Source organism: Heliconius melpomene, chromosome 12 (genome assembly GCF_056956725.1).
Source record: "Heliconius melpomene rosina isolate 202511_hmr_F chromosome 12, ASM5695672v1, whole genome shotgun sequence".
NCBI lineage: Eukaryota > Metazoa > Arthropoda > Insecta > Lepidoptera > Nymphalidae > Heliconius > Heliconius melpomene.
The window spans coordinates 6,878,079-6,906,046 of NC_140400.1; the positions used below are offsets into that span (position 1 = coordinate 6,878,079).

Below are 27,968 nucleotides of genomic sequence, written 5' to 3' on the forward strand. Positions count from 1 at the left end.
ACAGTTACATGAAATGTACAAATAAATATGTAGAGTATTTACATAAAATACAAAGTCAAAGAGATCTAAATAACTGAGTAAATATCAAAAATGATTATAATATTGAGATTAATTTCATGTATGTATGTTTATGTATGTTAAGTACTAAACTATTAACACGCTAAAAGATAGCTGAACGCTCGAACGAAGCAGTCTTTACTAAATGCATTTTTTTTTTCATTTTTACTTTTTTTTATTGTAAACTCGCTCTTTTAATTAATTTTTTTTATAAACGTTCGATCTCGCTCTCACATTTTGCTTGCCTTTACAAACGTTATAATATTTTTATATATTAATTACAATATTTTTTTCAAGTTAAAAAAACCATTTTTTTACGAAATTATGACTATTTTTTAAATACATACAAACTAAACTACAACTTTTACCCAATAATTAAAATATAACTTACTTATCTTTTTACGTAGTCTTTTCGTAATTTATACAGATTATAAAATTATAAACTAAAAAAGTTTTTAAAATCTATAAAACAATTTTAAAAAATTGCAACCGACTAGCAACAACTTTTACTGGTACGTAAAATAAAGTTTCTGTAATGCTTTTAAAAAAAAATTTTACCCATTTTATACATTTTTAAGAAAAATCGTGCGAAAATGAAGAATGTAGTGTCTTAACACCACGCTGCCTTCCATCTCTTACATTCGTCAAAACTAAGCTACTATCTGAAACAGCGTTTGTAATATTTACGACGATAAAGGTCGCTGAATCATTTCCCGGATTAAACTATAAAAAAGTTAATGTGATTGTATTTACATAACTTGAGGTTTTCTAATATTTCCATAAATATATAGGTGTAAACATAGTTACAAATATAATAAATATTCCAACATAAATTGAACACCACATAAATTAATCCAAGGTGGTGCTGACGACACCGCCATCTTGGAGAAAGTTAAATAGCACGTAATATATATAAGCCAATGATATATATCAATGTTGGTCCAAAATGAAAACTGCTTCGTTCGTTTCAAAGATAACATTTTTAAGTAACAGAAGTAAATAATATTCACTAATTATTAAACTAATAACACCTAAATCTTATACGTAAGCGACATAAAAGCGAATTTAGTTTATATTAATTTCTTCTAATGATGTTATTATTATTTATTATTTTTTTAATACATATTACAAAGTTTATTAGAATTTATTTATATTAAAAAATAGTTTAAGCGTAAAGTTCTCTGGACTACAGTACACTTTCTTAACGAAATCGTTTTTTAATTTACAATTTCCAGTAAGATTATTTTGTAAATTCATTTTAATGTGTATTCCCTTACCTAGTTTCAGTACAAACTCTATTACAGACCATCAATTTGTAACAAACGACTTTTTTATCATATTTGATTGATAAAAAAGAAAATTCTTCAGCATTAATTAACTATTAATACATAATCTGTGGTCATATACAAATGACAGATTAAAAAAAATATCAATATTTTTTTTAATAATTCCTTGATAGAAAGTTAAAACAGTATTATTGCTTGCTTTACAGTCTATCCCATAAGATTTGATTGATTATTATTTTATATTAATAATTTAAAAAACTCTAGCGTTTAATTCTATTAAGAGAAACCATTTCTAAGTTTTTATATGAATAATTTATATTAATTATGAACAATTAATGATTATTTTATATCACTCGCTTGTAAGTGTAAGATTTTTATACAGGTAGTGTTGCCAGCATTTGTTTTTTTACTAACAATTTTCTGATATAAAAAGAGAGACCGCACTAATCTAGAACATTCTACTGACTCGATAAAAATATTATATTTAAATAGAACAAAAACATTTGTTTAAATTATAAAAAAATAACTCGCTTATGTAATTGTTATTTAAATGTACAAAAGCGTCTCGACGTTACGTTTTACACTATTTATTTATACACTATGTATGTAGAATATTTATTGTATTATTAGTTATATATTGGTGTTATAACGATATTTAACACGTGTTAACAGATAATTACTTAGTCTAGGAGGAACGGCGCGGTCACAGCCGACACCATTTACATTATTGAACTAATTACATAGCAAAATAGTTATTTTTCTATTCTGAATATTTAGTATGTAAAAACAAAATTAAAAAGAACATGTAACTTCTTTTTATTGATATTTATTATTATTTTCGATACACTTTCTATTCATAGTAAATGATAATTGCTTATAAGTTGGAGTAATAACTTTTTTTTTATTACAAGTACAATAATGTAAACGGTGTCGTACGACGAAACTTAACCAATTTTGAACTTTACAAAACGAGACCTAATCTATTTTTAATATCTAACGCGGCTAAAGAACAAGCCGCTTAATATACCTACAGTTATTTTTTTTAAACCTTTTTTTGTATTTAGGTTAGCGTCGTCTAAACAGGCATAATATACCACTACTTATTACACACTGTAGATTTCTTATGGATTAGGTGTTATTTCTTTTAATAAAAAAAATGTCAACATAGAAAAAAAAACTTTCAGCTATTCAAGTCTCACATTTGTTCAATGTAATAACAGTTTTTATTTTATATTTACATGACATTTTATAAGTTTTTTATAAGTATCTATCAAGAAGAAATCTACAATGTGTATCAAAGGAAAACTGTTAGAACATTCTCTCATACCTTCTATTACATACCCTAACTTGCTTTACCCATAATGACTAAATTTCCCCTTTATGTATTCGAACTGCTTACCTTCAAGTACCAAACACGATAGTATTAACAACGTGGTGGTAGATGAGTGTTATATATATATTATATTAAATGTCACTGTGGCAAGATATCCAAGTGTAAGTGTATACACACTCGAGGGATCACGCTGCTTGGAGGGTACAAGATTCACATGGATGCGTAATAAACGTGAGTCAAGGGGTACACCTAGTGATGGGGGCTCACGTGAGCCCCATCGCGGGGTCAGAGGGGTACAAGTAGTCACGAGGGTACAAGTGGTTGCGTCGTCACTCATAGGTGTCACGTGGTCATAGGGGTACACGTGGTCGCGGGTGCAGCGAGTATCATCGCGGTTGCGCGAACTGTCTGCGTTTCTTGCGCGCGTCGCCGCGGAACCTCTGAGGGGGAGAGCCGTTGTACCGCCGCTGCTTAGAGGTGAAAGACCGAGCTCGGTTCTTGTTCTCGCCGCCATTGTTGCCGGTAGTGTTGTTGTTGTTATTATTGTTGTTACCCCCGCCATTGGGATTATAGCGTTGCTGCATTACACCTGTAAATTAGTATAAATTATAAATACTAAACTACCTAGTTATGTTGCCTCATGGCGTGAGAACGGTACCGGTAAACGCCTAATCAGCGTTCGGCGTATGTAACGCGAATCCCCTCATGCCATGGGAAACAAACGTAGTGTTTTAGTATTCATTATTCTATATTTTATTCTTTAGTCGATTAGAGCATGCACTTCTGCTCGGTCGATTCACTAGTTAAGTTATTTTTAAGTTAGTTAAGAACATATACCTTTGTTCTTATTTTAATTAAAGTAAATTTAAATTTAACTTTCTTGGTTATTTTTAAAAGCCCACTCGCGCTCCAGTAAACATGTCTACCTTGTAATTGCCTCTACTACTGACTCTATGTTATGTCTTTTTTGTTTGGGCTAAAGCCTTTTTATTTTTTCTTCACTGTGATTAGACTTGGTCTATTTTTGATTATTAGCTATTGCACAATAATTATAAGTTGCGGAAGGCATTACAGACACAGACAGCCTTTTCTGGTATTTTGCCTCTGATAAAGTATGATATGTAAATAATTTACATTTTAGCGTTATTTTTATTTTACAAACTAGAGTACTAGAGTGAGTTACAGAGTGTTAATAGTTAAGACACTCCATTTTCCGCTTTCCTTCAAAATTCGGTACATACACCGTACATGTTGGGTGGCGAAGCTCCACGCCTTAGTGTGATTATGTAAACATTAAAATAAAATGTTATAAATAATATGCAGTGGCACGGTTGTCTTACCGTACCCACCCGAAGGTATATTATTGAAGTCGGAGTTGCTCGTGATGTGGTGTATGATGAGGCTCTGGTGCGCGGACACGCGGCGCGGCGTCGGCGACGAGCACTGCAGCGCCGACAGAGGCGGCGGGGACGTGCTAGCGCCCACGCGGCCTCCGCTCCCACCTGTACCCCTGCCCCCGCCGCCACCTCCGCCTGAACCCTCCGACCACTCCTGCGGCAACACATACACGTTTAATGTGAAATGTCAACTTCTGATTATTATTTTAAACATCATTGTCATTATCTTTTTTTTAATGTATTTGTTAATAAATACTAGAGACCTAAGATGAACCGTCGCGTCGCAACAACCTCCGTTCTCTTTTTTTTAAAGACATTGATTGAAACTTTGTACTTGTTTTTTTTGCATTCGTACTGTTCCAAACTTAACTAATGAATAAAAAATATCAATATATAGCAAAAAATCTTTATGGATATATTATACTTTTTGATTCTACCATATATTATCTGCAAGTACAGCAGCACAATTACAAAACACAGAATTATTGATTTACTTTATTTAGTACATATTGTCTTTAAAATTTCAAACTACTCATTACCAAAACTACTCAATTTAAATAATGAAGGCACTTCTATTATACACTAATTGTATTTTATTTTAATAAATTTAAAACAAATTCTCATTATTTTATATAATTATTTATAAAATTCATTATTTAAATTTAATTCTGAACATAAATTAAATACTTAATTCAACTTATCACTACTAATATTACGTTAAATGTATAGATAAAGTCTAATCAATATTTTCACCTGAATATCAGATAGCATATTTAGTTTCAAAGTAGGGAAGCGGAGAGACTGTTTTCAATACAAACTGTTGGAATAAGAATTATCATGTACAAGTTTATAATTTCTGTTAAATCAATGACGTTGGTCCTTTATTTGCGGATGTTTTTCTTTTTATTTTCAGATTTAAAATTAAGGACTCTCATATAAAATAATGGATTCCTTTAGTTTCTTTGATTATATGGCGGCTATAATGTATAATTTTAATCGTCAAACGTTTTTTACTTTTTCATAATAAAAATGTTACTTCATACAAGAATTTGACACAATTTTTTTTTTACTTTTGAGTTTTTTTTAGCTTAATTCTTACAATATTATACCCAACTTTAGAAACAGACACATTAACCAACACGATAGTCCTACTATGTACTTTTTTAAGGTAAGCAGAGAGAGAGAGAGAGAATTGCATTGAGTGTTAAGCGGGCGAACTCAACGCCACCCAATTTCTTGCAACATCACTATGTAGATAAATATTATAATAATACAAGAATAAATACTAACTTGATCAGTATCAGACGGCGAATGCACCGGAGTGACCGCCGGAGTCAAGGCCGGCGTATCCCTATCCGGAGAAGCTTCGGCGGAACGCGGGGAATTTGAAGAATTTGGTGAATGTGGGGGAGGCGGAGAATTCGGAGAATGGAGACGTCTCGCCCTCAGTCTTTGCGGGAAGAAGTACGGCTCGAACGTGTCTCTGACCCATCGCCGGTATTGCAGCACGTGGTCTGTCACACGCACTACGCGGCCCAGTACGCTGTGGCGCGCGAGGAGGGCGTTGTGGGGAGCCACTGCCTGTTGTAGTATTATGTAGCCGTAGTCGAATGCCTGGAATGGATTAAAATATGTTATTGGAGTAATATATCTTTTTCTCGTTTCAAATTGTAACCCGCATTTAGCAGCATAGGCGGAGGAAACCTAGTGTTAAGAAATTCCGTTCTGTTTGGCCATTTTAAGTTGAGTGACGGAGTTTAACGCTTCGCTTTTTCTCGACACCAGAGCGAAAGAAAAATTAAAAATATTATTTCCTGGAGTCGCAATCGAACCCACAACCTGTCTCGCTTACAATCACACTCTTGTGCCCTTGCGCCACGACTGCCCCCAATAACCAAATTACCCGCAAACACGCAATGCATCCAGAATTCGGCGGAGTGTCTTAACACTGTTCACGCGACAATGGTGGGTTCGCAGAACGGAAAAAATTTCTTATAAGACCAAGATGTTGCGTTAAGTTTCGCCACACAATAAAAACGATTATAATTATTTCTCTTTCAACCGTAGTGGTAGCTGATTCATTTTATGACGTCATAAAATGAACCACCCAGCAACCATGAGGTACGTACCTGCTTGACCTGTATGGCGCCGTAGCTGGAGCGGCCGATGTCGTTGCCGGGCGTGAGCGGGTCCTCGATACAGAGCAGCGACGGACGGTGACCGTCGTTCATTTCCTGTAAGGCAGTAATTTTAGTAAAATTGTAAACGCAATTAACACCTTTATCAAATTAAAATTTAAATGAATATTAATTTTTTTATGTAGGCAAAGTATAATCTATATATATAAAAGGACTTGTCCTCACTGACTGAGGTAAGACGCGCGCACAGCCGTAACCGCTGATGGTAGAAACGTTAAATTTGGACAAAAGTTTACTTTTGTAATCTGGACATCCACTAAGAAGGGATTTTGAAAAATTTTAACCCTAAAGGGGTGAAATAGGGGTTCAAAGTTTGTATGGAAAAAAATTTAAATCGGCACCGATTTTTATAAAATTTGAAATCTAGATTTTTAAAAGTATTTAATTGAACACGTGTTTCATCGTTTTCTAGAATTCTCCCCCTAAGGGTGCAAATAAGGGGTTGAAAGTTTGTATAGGTTTTTTTTAAATCGTCACCAATTTTTATAAAATTTGATATTTAGACTCTTAAAAATATTTGATTGAACATATGTTTCATGGTTTTCTAGAATTCATCCCCTAAGGGGATGAAAGTTTGTATGGATAATTTTTTAAATCTCCACCGATTTTTATAAAATTTGAAATTTAGACTCTTAAAAATATTTCATTAAACACATGTTTCATGGGTTATTATAATTCACCCTTAAATACGCAAGCGAAGCTGCGCGCGTCCGCTAGTTACTTTATAAATTTAAGGGATATTTGAATATTGAATTTCCAAAATCTAAATTTAAAAAAGAATCAATATTATTATAAACTAAAAAAATTAAATTCTACTTTTACAACAAGTACGAAACATTATTTTTAAGTTTAATACAAAAACAATTAAAAACTACAAAATCTCAAGTCCTCACCTTCTGTATCTCATCTTTGGACACATAAGAACCACCATTCTTCACTCGTATAGCTGTCTTCACATAATTGAACTTCCTGCCATACAGTTCAAAGAACTCTATCAACAGAACACCCAAGTTGTGGGGCTGTCTCAGCCTTTCAGGCCTCGGGTGGAGCTGGAGGAAGCTGATGCACATGAGAATCAGGGAGTAGGAGGAGATGCCTCCAGTGAACACCTCGTTCAGGTCGCGCTGGAGCAGGAACTGCTTTAGCACCATTACAAGACGAGATAGCACTGGGTATTTTTCCTGTAAAATGAGTAAATTGTTGTAAATATTATTTGTGTAAAATTTAAATGTTTAGATGGCATCACTTCCTCAGAGTGAAAGTTGTATCATAACTCAAATAAATAAATAAATCAGCTTCACGCTGTATCCCGCACACAGCAAGTACGCAGAGGGAACCTAGCACTTCGCACCCCACTTTCCGCCAAATTCTATTCTAAACATAATATGTATTCATATTCATAATGAGTTACTAAATTTTGTATCTTTTAGCACTTAAAAATGTTTAATATTTAATACTAAATTATAAAAAAAAATATATACACATTTTATTTAATTTTTTATATATATATATTAACATTTTATTCTTTATAAAACATTTAGTTCCACCTCTATATCCTCAAGCTGCCTCAGGGACATGTTAGATTAGCATACACTAAACAGAATAAAAACAGACACTCCTTTCATTTTATATACCTACTAAATGTTATTTAAATCAAAACCCGTTTTAATTGTAATTAGATCAAGTATAAGGGATTCAAATCGGATATGACGACCTTCAAGTACTTTAATCTGTACTGGACTAAATACATAAAATAATAGCACAATACCGATTTTATAATACTCAAGGACGTAAATAAATACTTATTTTTCTATTTAATGAATAAAAAGGCCATCGTGGAGGAGTGAGGAGGTGGAGGGTGTGACTGTAACGCGACAGTTGTAGATTCGATAACCACTCGAGGGAATTAATTATTATTTATTAATATTTTCATTTGTTCGCTCTGATACCAAGGCAAAAGCCCGGCGTTGAATTTCACCAATCAACATGCAATTCCTCCAGAATTCGGCGGTAAGTGGGGAACGGAGTGTCTTAGCACTAGGTTCCCTCTGCATACCTTGCTATGTGATAAGATGATTTATTTGATTTAATGGATAAAAAAACCAACTGTAAACATGGTATTTATAGGCTCGATTCTCACTTGTTGTAATAATGAGTGCCTTATCGCTAGATCTCTACCTACTCTACTATACACGAGAGATACATTATTAAAAAAAATCCATACATGACAAAAAAAAATACAATTTAGTGTAAAAAAGTTTTAATAAAAAAAGCACGAATCCAATAAGAAAAAAAAAACCAGTCCGTACATCGTTTTATAGGCTATATAATAAACTAAATATAGATGAACACAAATCCGTTAGTATACCGTAGACTATAACGTATGTTATACGAAGTCAGACTATATCGAGGCAGTGATGTAACAATCAAAAGTATTTGCTCAAATGGCACCGGAATGCCAAGGTCGGGATCATTGTGTCGCTAGTGTTGCGATCGCTACAAATTAGTTAAGGAAATAGATAAACTGGGATTGGTTTACTAGGCTGGCTTCTAAAAAAAAGAAAAAAGTGGGGGCTAAAAGTATTTTTCTTGGGAATTTAGTATAGAATAGTACAAGAGCGTTAAAATATCTATTATATTTCTATTATATCATCTGTTGGAACACACAATGAATATTTAAAAAATATCTCGAAATCAGACAGAAAGTGGAAGCCGGTCTTTTACCGTTCCTTAATATATCTACGAAAAAAAAAGTATTGCCTTATAAGAAAGTATTAAAAAAATATATTTTTCATTATTTATACCACATTGTTATTCTGTCAATGTTCTCACAATGTAGAGCCTCAACCTAAGCCCGGTAATATCGGAAAAAACTTTTTTAGCTACCTCTTTTGGCCCAGCTTTATTTTTTCGAATAAAAGGCATAGGCAGAAGGAACCTAGTGATAGGACACTTCGTTCCCTATTTTTCTTTAAAATACAATTAAATGTTACTTTTTTCCATTGCATCCACTTATTTTTTTCGTCGATTTTATGGGATTTCAGAGCACTTTCTCGCTGTTAAAAATATTTTTACCTCACTTCTGCAAAAGGAAGTATAACCTCCTTTTCTTTCAGAAGTAAAAAAAGAACAAAAAACTGTCAAATCTATAAAGATTTGACAGTTTTTTTGGTAGTTAGTTGGTTAAATTGAATTAAATATTCCTGTCTGGTCCCATTTTAATTTGGTCCATTTCTGACATGAGAAATATATTATAAATATGCACAAATTTGCATTAGGTATGCGCACGAGTGTATTGGAAAGGATACACTTCAAAGATAGTTTGGTGAAAGTTTGGTTAGGTTCTGTTCCAGAATCCAGTTAGAATTGAAGAAGTCGGTTTTTTTGTTAAAAACTATAATTATATGCTATCTTTATACGATATCCACAAAAATAAAAATTGTCCTTTTTTATAATTAAAGAAAACTTGAAAAAATGAAATGTCTAAGCCAGCGTTTTCTAAGCTGTAAGGGTAAATGGGGTGAAGGGGTGACCTTTGCAACTGACCTTAAACTGCTTGATGAGCTCCGCACTCTTGACACCGCTGCTCATGTTGAACGATATGTCCACCTGAACGTTCATTAGAAACTGCTTATAATATTTGAAATACCCATATATCATTTGTTCTCTTTTTTAACTTCATTATTTAAATATCAATGGACTTTTTTCAATGTATTTAATAGTATAAAGCACAAAGTTTGACTGTAAAACCGACTGGTAGTGGGTTCAAGCCCCACTCGAGGAGATGAAATATTTATTTAAATTTATATTTCCATTTCTTCGCTCTCGTGTAGAGGCAAAGCGCGGCGTTGAGTTCCGCCATTCAACAGGCAATGCCTCCAGAATTCGGCGGAAAGTGGGGGACGTAGTGTCTTAACACTAGGTTCAATCTGCCTACACTGCTGTGCGGAATACAGCATGAAGCTGAAGCTGTATTTAATAAAAACAAAAAAGTAATATTAAGGGATTTTTCACCTTAACATCGGAATATTTGTCGGTCATCTTAACGATAGGCACGGTGGCCTTCTCCAGTACTTTGATGCTCTCCTTCTCCGCGATGTCCTGCCCCACCAGCTCGCGCTCCAGCGTCCACAGAGGTAACTTCTCCCATTGACCTTTGAACCGGAATAAATAAAACATGGTAAATACTTCTATAATATGTATTTATTAATCTATTTTTCTATTTAAAATGTTAAAGCTTAGGGACCTGTTCGAGACTCACTTTACTATGCATTTTTCCTGATTAAAAACATTGTGATTGATATGACATTGGGAAATAATTTTAAATTTAGATCAACACCCCAAATGATAGTTAAAGTAACAATAATATGAAATATATTTCGCTACAACGAATTTACAATTTCTTCATAAACTACAGCTAAAAAATCAGCTTCACTCTGTTTCCCGCACACAGCAGGATAGGCAGAGGGACCCTAGTGTTAATACACTCCGTTCCCTATTTTCCGCCGAGTTTTTAGAGGCTTTGCGTGTTTAGTGGCGAAAACCAATACCAGAGCTCGACACCGGAGCGAAAAAATGAAAATATTAAATATTCCATTTCCTCGAATGGTGGTGGTGGGAATCGAACCCACAACCTGTCACGTTTACTGTCACACTATAGCTAAATATAAGCCTATAGCTAAAAAATGAAAACACAAAGTATCAAAAGTTAAATACTTGCACAAGAAATTTGTCTCATTTATATACATACAAGCGGCCCGCCCGCGGCTTTGCCTGCGTGAACTACTTTATTATTAATTTCTGTCTCCATAAGTACCTACGTCCTATAAGTGACGTCCATGCAAAATGAGACTCCTAGCATTTGTAGTAACGAAGTTTCATACAAACTTTCAACCCCAAAAACAACCCCTTGGAAGTCGAATATTGCAAATTCCCGTCTTAGCGAGCACCTACGTCCTATAAGTAACTCCTATGCAAAATTTGAGATTCCTAGCACATACAGTTTCTGAGATTTCGTGATGAGTGAGTGACCTTTCGGTTTTATATATATATATAGATGTGTGTAGAATAGAAGAAGGCAGTGCCGTGAAATCCGAAACATAATTTGAATGCTTTAATAGACACAAAGCCGGTAGTTTATCCGAGTCGATGGTAATGGCGCAACTTCCGTCCGTTTGCCGTCATTCAACAAACACACGCTTCACTTCCTATTTGTACCCATTGTCTGTAACTTTGGCGCGTATGAGTTTGCTCAAACATCAACTATAACTTAGAAGTTATTTACTAATGAACCATGTATTGCATTTTTTTATGCATTCTTGACAGAAAATGTTAAAAAGATCATCAGATAATAACAAAAATACTACATTTGTGTCTATTTATACATACATTCACAAGGTAACATAATGGAATATAACGCCTTAACCCTAAAATCAAATTAGAATAATAAAATTATTTGTAAACATAAATATTCATAGAGGCCGGTTGTGGCTGTAATCGCGACCGTTGTTTGTTCGATGCCAAAATCGAATGCCCTAACACGAGCTTCCCTTTTACTATACGTGGGATACTACATGAAGCTAAAAAAATGAATAAATATTCTATTACTCCCTTACTTAAGAAATGTTAAAAAATAGCGCAATAAAAAGTGGCGCAGGTTCAAATCCCGCTACTTTGAACACTACAAACATCAGTTGAACAATAAACACAGTTGACAAATATCAGAAGGTATTTCTAAATCAGATTTAGGAAAAAATTGTTTGATTTAAATCAAGATATTAAGAAGGAAAAGGTACTAAGTAATACATAACAAACACTTATAACAAATTACAACGATCATTAAATATGAATCTCGACAATGTAATATTCCTTAATAGAGGAAAATGGTTTTAAATTATAATATTATTATTATTATGTCGATTACTTCCGTGACGATTATGAAAAGTATTTTTAATTATAATATAACAAACTAAATTATGGACAAATTTTAATATAATTATTAAATTAGTAATTCTTTTCTTGCCTATACATCATTTTTATTAATAATCTTTGGGTAGCAAAAATAAAACTATTCCTAAACAAATGCTAACAACACAACAATTGTAACATGCGTATAAAAATTTCGACGAAGCTTAATAAGAACCTATGGCCATAGTCAAAGCGCTTAGACGGATTCCAAAAGGCGGATGTTCGAGTCCCGCTACTTAATTATTTTTATAAATTTTCTATAATAATTTAGATTCATGGACTATTTTCAACAATAAAAAACTAAATTAATTCAATGAAAATTATTGATAGACACCTGGCATGAAAGATATATTTCTTTCCGTAACAAATAACAATTTTATGAGCAACCCCTTAGCTACTGATAGCTTAATTTTCCATATCTGGCAGGACATAAAATTGATTAAGTAGTTTATACATTACAAACAAAAATATATTTTAAAAAACGTCTATAGAGAGCATAGACAATATAAACACAACCAGTCCTTGTAAGGTAATCTGCAGACGTGCAGGGGAAGCCCCCGTCGCTTACTCACTGGCCGTCTATAGTGACGTTACTCCAATTACATTGAAGGTCACGCGCGGCGCTGGTCATCTGCCGCGCACGTATAAATAGATCCCCACCCGACACATAAACAACTAGACGTACCCAAATATTTGCTTTCACTTCTATTCTAATATTCAAGACTATTCAAATTATAATAAATATTGGTTATACAATGGAAAATCCCCTATATCCTGTTCCTGTAGGAATTACGAGCAATCCTCTCTTATTATCAACCTATACTCCCTAACCTATCTACATGCAAAATTCCTGTTGCCTTATGTTTGTCTGTCAAGTTTTATATGTTAAATACATATTTTAACAATACTCTCATATATATCCTATTTTTTTCTGATTCTTCAATTTAACGCTTTAAAAACAGCCAAAACTACATCAACCATAGACATTTAAAGAGCCGGAAACACTAGAATCATCGTTTCGTACGTAATAAGAATACTGCGTATTACATCTGAGTCACATATTGAGATTAGAATAATATGACATAGGTGTTATAATAGCGAATAGTTTCAAAATAGGGCCTTAGTTATTTCCAAAGCTGAAATAAAATAGATCCGTCGCCGCCGTCGACAGGCCGCGGTGGGCGCGGCGCGGCGGCTAAATAAATGTACGCGTGGATGGCAACCAGGTCACATGCCTTTTAGTGTATTTACCGTATAGACATTTGAATACAATTAATAAATTTTCATTAGATTTATCCAGGTATTTAGAGAATAAGAATCATATCTGTGACATACTCTTTATTTTCTTTAGATTCACGAATGACTCGCCTAGCAAGATAGGCAGAAGAGAAGAAGAAGGTAGAAGTATTACGACACTACATTTTCATTAAACATTTTGATGTTACTTGCTGTATACGAGCTTACGGTTACTTCGGGTACTTGCAATGTATCATAACTCTTAGTTATTCACATATGACCTCAAGTAAGACCTAATGTTCCTAGGTCTAATATTAACTAAAAAAGGGGAAAATATTAAAAAACAGCCTCTTTGTATCACAGACATGACGCCATTCCGTCTACAGCATAGGTACTTCTAATCAGAACTAATACCTATATAATGTTGATTCACATCGGCGACCCTCGAGAACGATCATTGTATCTCCATCATGCGTTCTACAAGTGATTCACTTACTTTTATTTGTTTAGTTTCATTATAACCTATTGATTCGTAGGGATAGAGTGTAAACAAAGGGTCTATTACAAACTCATACTAATATTCAATTAAAATTGTTAAAAATATTAATATTAAAATATAATGTATCCTTGGGATCGTTGAGGCACAATGGGACAGCTTCTGGCTATTTATACAGCGGTTGTAGGTTCGATTCCCACTAAAAAGAATTAATTATTTACATTTCCTCGCAAAACAAAACACGTTGATGACTTTCCGCTACTTAACACGCTAAATCTCAAGAAAACTACACAGAACAGAAGAAACCGAGTGTCCTGACAATACGTTCCCTACAAACTGTCTTATTATATTCGAGATACAGCGTGAAAATAAAATAAAATCTATCGAATATACATTGAAATCAATAAATAACTTGAGTTGCATATATCTACAAAATTATTTATTCAGTTCTTTAAATCATAAAAACATTCTTACTAGATTAAAACAACATTAGGACAATATATTTTCAATATTTAATACTTTAACTAATATAGTTTCTAACGATACTAACTCATATAATATGAAGAATTTCTTAGGTTTTACTATATCAATGTAAAACAAAAAAAAATCCAAATACTAGAACAAAAAAACATATCTTATTAATATGAGAAAACAAAGCATTTTGTATCATTATACAAATATCCTATTCAATATAATTATTATATCTAATAGTTATCTTATAGGATTTCGGATATCCAAATACTAGCGACCTCCCGTTCAAGTAGGCGGCGCGCCCCGCTGAAACACGAGTGATAAGAGAGGTGGCGCGATAACAACGGCAAGTCGTCTCAAAGGCACCCGCGGCAGCCAGATAAAACTAATAGTACGCCATTATTGTCAATGTTAGCTTAATATCTTTTATGGAAACATCTGAGCAAATCTTAATGATAAAAAAATATAATACAAAAAAATGTTTATCGAAGTAAATTCGTTAAAAATAACGTGTCTTTAATGCATTGGTGATATTGTTCGATGATATTTGTAGATATTTGTAGAAGTGGGGAAAGTCTAGGCTTCCCTACACTAAATTTCCCTCTGCCTTTCCTGCTATATGCGTGATATAGCAGGAAAGTAGATATTAACAAATATATTTTTAGCGAAACTGACTCGTACTCATTTCACTCACATGCTCACCATTAATGTCAAGCTTCAACATCTTAGAGCTCTGAGAGCATCTGAGATACCTTTTATATATTATTAAAAATATATATGTATTTTATAATATAAAATGTTACTTACATGAAAAACAAAACTATAATATTCTAAGACCCGTATTTATAAATCGCTTACAAGCGAGTTCGATGTTGAGATGCCGTTTTCATTTCAGAGATATATAATTTATGAATGAAAACGGCATCTCATCATCTATTAATAGTGGAGATGGAGTGGGCACCAGCGTGCGACTCGTAAAAGCGTAAAAGCGACAGGTTGTGGATTCGATTCCCACTCGAGGAAATTAAATATTTAAAATTTCCATTTATTTGTTCTACCTAGTAACGAAACAAACTTAACTCGCAATATCTCTAATTAAGGGGAACATTGGAGAATGTGGGAATATCTTGACATTAAATTCTCTGCCTATCCTGCTTTATGCGGGGTACATGAAGCTTAAAAAAAAAAAAAAGAAAAACCGTCCCAAAAAAACAAGATAAGAAAAATAAAATAAGTATCAACCTACAAAAGTAATCGGACAAAATGCCTAAATATTGGATTACGGTTGGCAAAAGATACCAAATAAGGTAGTCACGTGTCATTAAATAGATAAAGTAGCCGACGCAAGATATAAGTGCTGTAACATAGTGTTACTATCTACAGGTGGCCTTAAACATTACTTGCATATTTTTTTATGAATATATAGAGACATATACACTCGAAGTTAGGTGTAAATGGCTGCGCATATTGGATTATAGGATTTTTCCTATTTTTTATTATTATCTTTACGAGTGAAAAAAGCGCAGAAGTTCAGTAAACCTAACTTAAGAGCGGCCACTACTCGCTGGTCGTATTATACGTTTATTGAGGTTAGTCGTGGCTTCCGTCACGCTTTTTCCTGCACAGCTAGAGTTGAGGGAAAGTACCTTTAAGACACTCCGTTCTCCATGCAAGACATTAGTTTTGAAGACATTCAGTTCAGTGTAGAGTTTCTTTATCACGTACAGAATGTATCTGTCACAGAATATATTAGATTTAGCCCCGAGTCCTCTCTGCCTTATCACTAAATTATCACGCAGTAGTTAGTACATCTAGGATTTTCTAACATTATGATTCATAAAATAGAACATTACTAAAACAAACCGCCATGAGGCAAAGGCATGCTGACGTCGAGGTTATCAATTTTATAGTTCACGCTAATACTTTGGAATATAAATAGAAACAAATGATTCGTGCTATAATATCAATCGTAATCATTGAAATAATCAAGCTTTATACGACTTTATAAGAAAATTATCTTATTATTTTAATTTCACTTTATTAATTAATTTACAGAAAATAATTAAAAAACATGAAAAAATCCCAAACTCAAATGTCTACTGCTAGCTTCACGACTTCTCGACCGTATTGTAATAGCCAAACAACCACTCACCTATAACAACAAGATCGATATCACTGGTCGGCAGGTACAGGCCGGTGCGGAACGAGCCGAACACCTCAACCCTGGCCTGGGGCCACAGCGACAGGATCGCGCAGCGGATGCGACTGACCACCGTCGTGCGTACCATGTGCTCAGTCTCCGTGGGTGACATGTACATGTAGAAGTGCTCGATCTCTTCGTGTAGCCTGGATACAAATATTGGGAATTAGGAATTACATTTTTAATGATTTCTAATATATAAATCTTATTATATTATATTCTTATGATTTTGACTCATAAAAATTGGGAAACAAGGAATTCAATTTAGTATTTAAATCTTGGTGATAATATTTATTATTCTTACGTAAAATAAACATTTAAAACTGCCAATAGCATGAAACTATCCGACTATCACGGTTAAAATCCAAGCGAGGTACATTCTAAATAAAATGCAATTAAAATAGGTTTAATATATTTTATTCTTACATAGAAATATATCACTAGTAATATAGAATATAAAGAAAATAATTAACATCTATAATACGATATAAAATCAATCAGAGTCGCCAAATTAACTGTCGACGTGAACTAAATAATATACGAATTGCTTTTTCGTTATAAGTACATTCCAAGTATATAATATGCCGTCTTAGAAAAAGGAGCTCCACCTTAGACCCAAGCACCAATGTCTTCCACAGCGAGGTATAGAAAATAAATATAGTCCTTTCCCTCGAAACCACAATGATCGCGGTTGCAGTCAGAAGCTGTCCCACAGCGACACAACGCCTCTCCTTTAAACTATCTTTGAAGGAATAAATATGCATCACTCGTCTTGCAGTTTATCAGCACAACATTAGGTATAATTATTCTTGTCGACGCGCGATCATAATCATTTTAGTATATGTTCGTAGATGTAAACACCTTTGTCTTACCGCTACTTATCTAAGGAATATTTTTCAAAGCTTTCGGCGCTTAGCAACTAGGTAGATATATTCTAGACAGACTGCTCGTAAATCTAGAATAGGCACAGTGTTGGGGTCGACGACCGAGCTTAGGCATTGCTCCAGTTTATTGCTTGGAAAGTGGACTTTTACGATATTTGATACGCGGCTCACGAAGGACGCTGCAAGGAACTAAGTCTGTTGCCAGGCGGTAAGCGAGAAACTATGTAACCTACATTGCTAAAGAACTAATATAAAAAATATTATATATAGAACATTATATTATATGGTTTCTTTTCGTCCTAAAAAATATCTTAGAGGAAATGGCTACTTTAGTCTAAAAAAAACCTTTGGTAGGTTATTATCATTATCTTCTCTTATGTTAACAAAGCTCGTACTGAGCTTAACAACTTAAACATGAAGGATACTATTCTAGTCCATATGTACACCGAGAGGCAATTTCATTGTACATGGAAACCGTTGATTGAAATCCCGCATGGCACATATTGCTTTAGACAAGCAATTTAGGATACACAGAAAGTTCTATTGTGCATATCATATCATAGTATTTATTTATATAGGGGCTTTTGCATCGACATATACATTTTTTATATGTAGAAAGGGAGAAGCTAATGTCAAAACACTCTGTTCTCCATTTCACACCAGAAGTCGAGATAAAAATATTATAGAATTTATCAAGACCCAAAAGTGCAAACTATAATTATAGGGTACCACTACCCACATCATATATCATATATTTTCTACGATGATGCAAAGTGTCTGAGCGCCCATAATGACCAAAACCAGTTGGCTCACTCTCCGTTCTAGACGGCACGTAATCTAACGCTCATATTATTTAAAAACTATAATATTATCTAAATTCTAGACATTTAAATAGTGTTAGAAAACAACATTTTGGTATTTGTTGGACTGATTGGCACGCACGGGCAGCAACAGCTTCCGTGTAAAAGATAACGTGCATCTATAGCATCTCCGCGAGATAGACGGCGGTGTCAGTCACAGCCCGCGTTTGTTTACAAGTGTCGAGCACGCACCGATGACGCGGCGTTGCGTAACACACACGTGGTATAAATACGTGGTAGAATGCAAACACCTACTGATTTCAATTTCGCGAAATGTAGGTAATACAGAATATTGGTTATTTTTTTCAGTTTCTCGCTGTATTTCGCATAAAGTTGGGTAGAGGGAACCTAGTGTTAAGGTTCTCCTATACTAAGCAGGGAAATCAAAACGAAACGTTAGCAGCGGAACTCAATGACGTGACATAAAATGAGGAATGAGTTATTCCTCGCAAATGTCTAGAAAATTAGACAGTGAGTGGGGAACGGAGTGTCTCAACACTAGGTTCCCTATACTATATCTAGGTTCCCTATACTATCCCTATACTATATGCGGTCTAAAGCGTAAAGCTATTTTAATAATGTATTCCTTCAATAATAACTGGCATATCACAATTTGTTAGATGCACATTCATAATAACACTTGTAGTATACAAGAATGCAACCTCGAATCTATTTTCTTGTTACTATATTTAAAACTGGCCGACTACGTTACTGTGTTCTCGATAGTCGTTAACTTGCTCTTTGCTATATTCAACACTGGGAGCGTCTATTTGGGAAGAGGTCGCGGGTTCGATCCTAGATTGTGTTATTATAATGATTTCATTTTTTTTTTCATTTTACGTACAATAGAATGGAAACACATACTGGCATAACCTAGGATCTCAGTTAATATGTTTTATCCTCAAAATTTCAGCTTTGCTAAAATGACGTAGGTCTGGCGGCTCGGGGATCTTGGGCTATAACGTAATAATATTAAAAAAATCAAAATATTGAGGCCGTCGTGGCGCAGCGTCTCACTGTAACTTCGATGGTTGTGGAGTTGATTCTAGTTGGGAGAATAAACTATTTCCAGTTCCTACCTCCCGACAAAACGAGGCAATAAGTTCGGCAAGATACACGAAAATTTGGGCGAAAAGTGTCTTAACACTAGCTTTCCTTTGTCTCATTTTTTGTTCGCCAGTGTTCAGAATCTGCCACCGAAAGAAATCACTAATCAGTGCTTCCTCCATGAACCTTATTGTATTTTAACACGTTTTTAATAGGTCAAGCTGTTACTAAGTAATAAAATCTAAGAATCTCATTTACACGCACTTGTATTCGTTGTATCTTCAAGATTATGGTACCATCGAGCTGGTCTGATGATAAAATTTGAAGATGGCTGATAAAACCATGGACTGCCTACTAGAAAACATATCAGTTTGTGCTCTTTACATTAGTCTTATTAATGTGTTCTATTGAAAAAAGCCTGTTTTTAGTTTTTATCTATTATTTATTTATTTCTAAACGACATCTTTTGCTAAATCAAATTCTATACTTTTTTAAGTTCTTATAATTTATATGTGTACATGCATATGTAGGCAAGCAAGAACGATAAGTTCTATCGCGCAAAATTAGCTACCAATAAAATATAATAAAATTATATAAAAATCATAATATAAAAATTGAAAATTTCTTCGAAATAAGAAACGTGTCTTGCACGGAATGCAAAGTGGTTCGGCGAGTGGACGACCTTACCAAGGAACCTTTCACCCGACGGCAACCGCCAGGAATTCACTGCAGATTAAATGATTGCCCACGTCCGCGCGGGGTGCGGCGTGCGTAACGACAATACCACCTCGGGTGTACGCTGGTCGCTGACGCTACACGGTACACGTGTCTCGTGTGCAATGGATTGTAGTTGCTACGAATATATATGCTTCATTACCCGACTACGGCGAAACGGAAAGGCGGGTAATGGTTTTGACCATTATGTATGTATGTATGTTCATTTGTTCCCTCATAACTTCTAAACCACCACGAGGTATTTTAGATTTTCCGCTGATAGTCGTTTAGATAGTCCGCTGCTCTGTAACGTGACATAAAATGGACTGTGGCGCCCACTACGTGACATAATGACACGTGACATAAAAAAGCTTTTTTAATTGTATCCTGTGGGGTATCAAGTGAAACTTTTCATACTTTATAGAGCGGGATACTTCAGGCGTCGGGTTTTTTAATTTCTGAAGTTTTTTCTTGTTTGCCTATCTACGACTTCGACGAGAAAAAAATAATTGTAAATTTATTTTAAATATTGCTAGCGCTTAGCCAATGAACCAACCCCGCATAAGCAGCATACTGGTTAACATTGAAAGGTCAATCAATTGCTCTGTAAACTTTGCCAAATGTGGACATTGTTCTGTAATTACAGCGGTATTTTTTGTACGCAAAAATGAAAGTTATGCAACATTTATTCATTTTGGATTAAATATGTATGGAATATTTTAAAAATCCAACGAGACAGTTGAGACGTATGTGGACTATCATAATATGTCCCGAAAATGAATCTTTTGGAGGAATAATTTGAATATTAAATAGATATCCAATTACTGATCTGAATTTGAATTTTTTGAATTTTGAATTTATTTGGGGGTATCTTTTATTTTTTAGCAAACATAACTATTGATAAGTGGAAAATGACAAGGTAAGACTATTAATTGAGTCCCACGAGATTCATGTATATAAAACAAAAACGAGTATAATAAATAACTAAACTTAATCTATATAAAAATTGTATTTGAGACAGTCAAGGCGTTCGGAGAGTGGGCGACCTCGTTACGATATACGAGAGCGACGCGGGCGCACGACACGACACTATTTTTACAGATCTATCGGTCATACACAAATATTGCAGTCGAGTGAATGTAACCCACTTCGCGACCACGTTGCTCCTAGCTGAGTTTGACAAATGAGACATGTAATTAACTTTCAATTAAAAATTTTTGATTGTTACACAATATACATATATCTAATACATTTCAAAAGTAAAAAGATAGATAAAAGAAGAGTTTTGCCTAAATATCTTCACTATATTACATAAAACTGTCAAAGCAGATTGTAAACATTCATCCGGCTCATTTCAAACATAAAACATTGAAATTAAGTGTAAAAGGGTACTTAACTTAAATTATGATTAAAATATATCTAATTAAAATAAAAATTGATATTTTTAAACAAAGATACTTTTAAAAAGGATAATGGCGTGTTAAACTCGCCAACCGAGGCATCCGTACCAATTTCAGGATGGTAGGTCAATATGGTAAGATGGAAGGAAGTATATGGATGGAAGGAAATTCCACAGAACTCCTAAAAGTTGACAATCTTAAATATGCGGGCATATACACTCATTTTATTTGAAATTAAATACAAATGTTAATATGTGATGGTTTTTCTATAAATTTTCACTGGTCAGATTTTAATTTGTTTTTGTTTTTTTTTGTTATTTGTTTTCTAAGTTCTCACTTCGTGCCAAATTTCATTTCAAATTGTAGGTGCACGAGAAATACTAATCCTATAGGTTTTTATTACGCGGCGAATTTAATAAAAAAATATTCGTATCTTTTAATTGCGTTAACTTAATATGCTTGATTTCTGTACTTTAAGAGACTATAGACGCGGGGACCTCCACGCAATCTCGAGACATATGGTCTTGCCTTGATGTCTTGCCCTCACCCTAAAACCCTAACGAACCCTAAAAAAACTGAAAGTTATCATGGACAACAAGAATAATGGCGTAGCGTACAGTTTTAGAGACAAGAGTTCCGAATTCTTCCGCTAACATCTAACTCACGACGAAGATTCAACGCAAAACATTGCACAATAAAAACAAATGTGCGCACAGTTAGCACCGTAGTACTAGCGTCGTGGCGGTTAGGCATCACACTGTGAGTCATGAATTAACAAATGGTGACATAACTCAGTCAGTCACCTTGGGGGCGGTTTACGGAGAATTTGTGTCAGGTAAGTCATATTTTCTTATGTAATGCCGCAAATTAACCATGTATGGTCATTTTGTTTAGACAAATTGTTTTAGATATATATAAATATTTTACTACAATTACTAATATAAAAGTTATTAGGACTAGGTTCCCTCTACCTACGCTGTTATGCGAGTAAAAACAAAGCTGCTTTTGTTTTCGAAGTTTAAATTAATATACTTTTTTGCAGCTTCCCCTTTTTCCACATCAGAGTCAGCAGTCAGCAGCAGCTTAGTGTTAAGACGCTCCCCAGTATTTGTCCTATGTTTGAGATTTTAAAACGATTTTTTTTGTTTTACGCTATATCCTGCAAATAGCAGGTTAGCAAAGGGAACCTGGGAACCTAATGTTAAAACTCCGTTCCCATTAAGACACTTCCGTTTCCACTTTCCGCCTAATTCTGCAGAAATTTCCTAAATTTAATTTAATAAATCCATAATTCGGCAGAATAAATGAATAATAAATTTCTTATAAAAAGCCTAAAATAGAGAAATATATTTAAAAAAAAATCATATCTATAAAGTACCTACTTACTATCGATAATATGATAAATTTAAAGCAACCCTATATTTTATTAGCCAAAATGACAAACCCTCACAAAAAATCCGGAACCACTTCCCCCCTATAGTGCCACACTAAGTATTTACGTCAACTTTGCTCACACCGGACCGACCGCCTTGCATAAGCGGCCGACGACGGTTGCGTTAGAGGGCACTGACTCGCAAGGTCGTCCTCTCACAGCATCTCAACAAGTAGACGCGAATGCAACAACTGGAGCAAGGAAATTAACCGACATGGACTCATCATGGATCATGGATATGAGCCTGTCCGTCTGTTGGGAGTATTTTTGTAAAGATTTATTATTTAAATGCCGGGGCAACAGGAGGACAAGGGTGTGACTGTTACGCGCCAGTCGTGGATTCCTGTCCTGGCACCAAGGCAAAAGCTCCGCGTTGTGTTCCGCCACTCAACACGCACTGCCTCGAAGAATTCAGGGGATAGTGGGGGCGGAGTGTGTTAACATTAGGTTTCCTCTGCCTACCCACCATGCTGTATGCGGGATAAAGCGTGAAGCTGATTTTTTTTTTATTACTTTAGATATAGATATACTTATTTGAATTATTTATAAGAATTCCGTCTTATTTATAACTATAAAATAGTTATAGTATCTTTGAGGTCGCCGTGGCGCGCACAAGGTCGCTTGAATATTCGCGTTTGGATTAAATGATTTTGTCACTCAACACGCAAAGGCTCAAAAATGAGGTGTCTTATCACTATGTTCCCTCTGTTATGCGAGGAAAACCGTAAAACTGTATTTGTTTCATATTTTTATAATAAAAACGATATAACAAATAAGAATCGTATCCGAACCAAGCGAGCGGAGTGCCGGGGCCGGGGGCGGCGCACTCTGGTCACATTTTCGCTGAAATTGGGTCGTCGGAATAAATTACTAATTCCCATGCGATTGTGATTCTCTTGACTTGCATTGCTCTGGTGTGAACGCATCTGATAACTGTATTCAATATGCATTGAGTTTTTTATAAATATTCTAACTCATATTATAGAGGAGTAATATAAGTATATTTCTTTGCAAAACAGTAGAACCTATAGCATCGCAGTGAGTAGTCTTGGTGTACACGTGATGAGTATGGGTTAGATTACTGTTCGGAGAAGTAATTAAGTTAAAAAATAGAGAAAACGGAATGTCATAACACTATGTTCTCTCTCTCTCTTTCTGTCCATTCTCAACGTTTCAATTATTCTTTACTTTCACACTGTATAGTAGTAGCCTGCATTTTATAGCAGTGCAGTCAGAGGACACCTAGAGTTAAGGCAGGCAGTCTGCTCCCCATGCACCGCCCAATTTTCAAGATATTTTGTTTTGAGAGGCGGAACTAAACGCCGAAATTTAACCCGAAACTATAACCGTCAAAATTATATCCTCACAAAAAGACCCCCGTGAATCCTTATTAAATTTTCCTCCTTAAATCCTTACTAAATCCTTATTAAATCCTTATTAAAGTATAATATTATAAAATGTTCATACAAAAAAACAGAATGTACATGCTTCCCGCAGACATGAATTCAGCACAACAAAGACAATATTATTCAATTACCATCATTCAGTGCATGCATAATGACGTATACGCCGCGACTCACTGTACATACTATACTACGAGGGTAATGTCATTTATCTTACATAGCTATGTTTGTTTAGTTGGATGCGCTAATCTCAGAAACTACTTGTTTTTTCTTACATTGGATAGTCCACTTATCGACGTACGCTGCACGCTACTCACAACTCATAGTTATTTCAATATGAATCACAGAATATTTCTAATCTTATTTATCTGGCATTGTAATCTTCCTGATTTTTAGAATTACGCAATAACTAAATCAATTTAAAGCTGTTACATATTATCGTCGTATGTCAAAAAAAACAGCTTAAGGCTTTTTCCCGCATAGCAGGGTAGGCAGAGTGAACCTAGTGTTAAGACACTTCGTTTCCTATTCATTGCGTGTTAGCTACGAGAGCGAGGGTAGAAAAATAATTCATTGCCCCAAGAGGGAATCTAACGTATAACCGCCGCGTAACATTCGCATTCGCCGACAATGGCCTCTCGATTTACATTAATATCTTAAAATAAAAAAATATATTATTTGCTACCTTATACATATTATACATACACAAATATGTCACAGAAACAAAATTATTTCAAACATCATAATAATCACATACTTAAATGTAATCTTAGTAGACTATTAACATTACATTACACTATACTATTTTCATTAAAGAATAATAAAAAGAAACAGATAAGATAAATTAATAAACATTATTATCTAATCGTTGTACAAGATATATGTTACTAGAATGAGGATTTTGTTACAATAATTATATATTTCACTAGCATTTACCACCCACTTTACTCGCTTGGTAAATAACTAAGAGTTGCGCATATGCCATACTCATAGTGCCCAAGATGACTTACAATGTAATATAGCCTATTCCTAGTAAATAAGTGTGTTTAATGAAACAAACTCTTCAAAATCTTAATAACTAAAATTATATATTATAACATAATGTTGATATTTAGAATAGTCTCATAACACTGACATTATACAAATACTAATAAAAAAAATACTAAAATCTTAAGAAATACATATTTCAAAATTATATTTATATTTTATAAACATGTTCTTATAGTTGAATGGTGGAATTCAATGTCATGTCACTCAGTTCCATCTTCTCCAACAGAGTGAGGAAAATAAAATTTGTGAAGATTAAACTTACTACCATTGTGCTTAAAGTCAGACTGCTCCACTAGACCATGACTGTAGCCACATCAATTGTACACTCATAATATATTATAATGCATGAATTTTTGGACATATAGAATGACAGTAAATTTAAAATTATTATGAGCTTAGTTATATTACATATATGTACAATGTACATGCAAAATGATAACAATATTATCAGCGTTTTGCATAATTGGGTTTTTATGATACAACTTACTAAGATAATAGAAACAATTACACAATACTTGAAAAAATATTAAATAATTTGCATGTTTAGTTTTTTTTTCTTAGCGTCACACTGTATCCCACACATAACAGGCTGGGCAGAGGGAACCTGGATACCTACTACTGGGTAGTAAAGACAATCATTTCCCATTAAGACACTTCTGTTCCTCACTTTCTGCAAAATTGTGGGGGCATTGTGTGTTGTATAAAAAATTGTATGTCAACATAATGTTTTGATTGCATGAAAATCATATAGGTAATTCTAATAAGAAATAACAATCTAGGCCTGAATAAAATAGTTATTAAAATAGTCACAGATTATGGCAGCTTAGGTAATGAGAATCAAGTGTCAAGACAATCCATTTTTTATATTCCACCTAAGTCCATGCTACTGCATGTAGATTTCTATACATTACTTAATAGTTGAATTTTGGTGTTATTCATCACACACACATTGTCTAATAGTTTGTTTATCAATCATGATACAAAATAAAAATAATTCTTTATAAGAAAAATTAAGATTTGATTGTTTTATTACAACCATAAAAAGTGATAACCTTTTTAAATGAGTTAATAAATTTAGTCACTCAAAATTGGTATAGTAATAAAACTAGAAGATAGTAGGAGCAACCTATATCTAAATCATTAATTATATTAATTTCATTTTTGACTATTTACATCTTTAAAAATACACAATGAGCCCTAGTAGCTGTGATTTTACTTATAAGCACACTTTCAACCAATCTTATTATAAATATACCTTCATTAATGTTATTATTTAACAAATAATAAATAGAACATCAATTTCTATTATAAGGTTATCCTAAATATTCTTAAGAGAGTTATTGGCGAACTCTTTTAAGGCATTTAAGTTCTATAATGTATATATAGATTTATAAATATATTTAAAGCAAATAATCTAAATGAGGTTATGTTTGATTTTTATTAAGAATTAACAATATCACTAATTATTATACAGAAAATAAATCATAATTATAGATAAAAATATTGATTTTATATATTTTTAATCAGACCAAAAAAAATAATGTGACTTTATAATTAAGCCAAATATAGAATAATAAGATATAGCAATAAATAGAAGGTTAAATTAAATAATTAATTAGAGTCAGCCCGCCACCGGGAAAACCTGTCCACCGGCCCGCGCTGTCATTCCCTCGAGAATACAAGTCACACTTCGGGATCCCTAAGCGCATCAAACACAGTGACAGCGTACTAAATATGAGAAAAATACGACTTACCCCAACACACCAGGCTTGTACACGTAATTTGGTATCCGCCACGGGCAGCCTCCGTACTCGCCTATGAGAGCATCGTGGTTCTGATTCAGGTTAAATGTTGATGCGCGGTTATCGTTCGCTTTCCTTCGCGTTGGATTAAAGTAATTATTATTCCTATTTTCACCGTTCACTTCATTTAAAGGTATAAAGTCTTGAGCTTTATTCACATTCGGATTTGCGTTCTCTAAATTTTTAAGGTTCATTTTGTCTGTTTCACTTTGAGTTTCCCAGATACGAAGCCACAAGCGCTTCGCGGGTCCTTCCTGCTCGGGCTGATACCACCCTACGTAGGGATCCATTCAGCCAAAGCGAGGTACCACTATATGGGATAACACATTTTGTATCATATCACATTTATAACTACTATACGGAAAATTAATACAAAACAAAAATAAGTCACACCACATTCGGAACATGGACGACACGCGGATAGTTGACACTTCATGTACTAGAGGGCGCCATCTTTGATCTTTGCCAAATACGTTCGACATACATTCTAGACTTTTGTTCAGTACCTAACACGTTTTTATAACAAATTAAAAGTAATATTTTTTTATATGAATAAAAAAAAATTAAGTAAGGTAAACTAAATAAATAACTTAATAAACAAAGCTGTGACTTTCCTTAAACATTTTTATAAAGCAACAAAAATTTACTTAATATAAAATGAAATTAATCATATAGCTGAAACAATACAGTATCTTATATTCTTATAAAACAATTTGTTGTTTTCATTTGTAAGAG

At 34.0% G+C, this 27,968-nt stretch overlaps 1 protein-coding gene across 2 annotated transcripts; it reads right to left on the minus strand.

The window, feature by feature from the left end:
- Window positions 1–207: 207 nt before the first annotated feature.
- On the minus strand, window positions 208–27,675 carry LOC146533666 (terminal nucleotidyltransferase 4B-like). Of its 2 annotated transcripts, none has more exons than XM_085193977.1 (9): window positions 27,186–27,675; window positions 16,594–16,787; window positions 10,286–10,425; window positions 9,818–9,880; window positions 7,165–7,452; window positions 6,203–6,307; window positions 5,364–5,687; window positions 4,026–4,227; window positions 208–3,265 (listed from the first exon to the last, which is right to left on the minus strand). In XM_085193977.1, exons 1-9 carry the CDS (start codon window positions 27,521–27,523, stop codon window positions 3,063–3,065), a joined length of 1,857 nt encoding a protein of 618 aa, XP_085050103.1. In that variant the 5' UTR covers window positions 27,524–27,675; the 3' UTR covers window positions 208–3,062. The 2 variants fall into 2 exon arrangements, with proteins under 2 accessions (XP_085050103.1, XP_085050102.1); XM_085193976.1 differs by having other exon boundaries at window positions 2,927–3,265; window positions 4,017–4,227; window positions 27,186–27,674.
- Window positions 27,676–27,968: the final 293 nt, after the last annotated feature.

Excerpts from the sequence above, each read along its gene's own strand:
- LOC146533666 (XM_085193976.1), bottom strand. The coding sequence starts at position 27,523 with ATGGATCCCTACGTAGGGTGGTATCAGCCCGAGCAGGAAGGACCCGCG. Across the intron at positions 16,788-27,185 it reads TACAAGCCTGGTGTGTTGGG|GCTACACGAAGAGATCGAGC; the intron begins GTAAGTCGTATT and ends ATTTGTATCCAG. Across the intron at positions 7,453-9,817 it reads AGCTCATCAAGCAGTTTAAG|GAAAAATACCCAGTGCTATC; the intron begins GTCAGTTGCAAA and ends CTCATTTTACAG.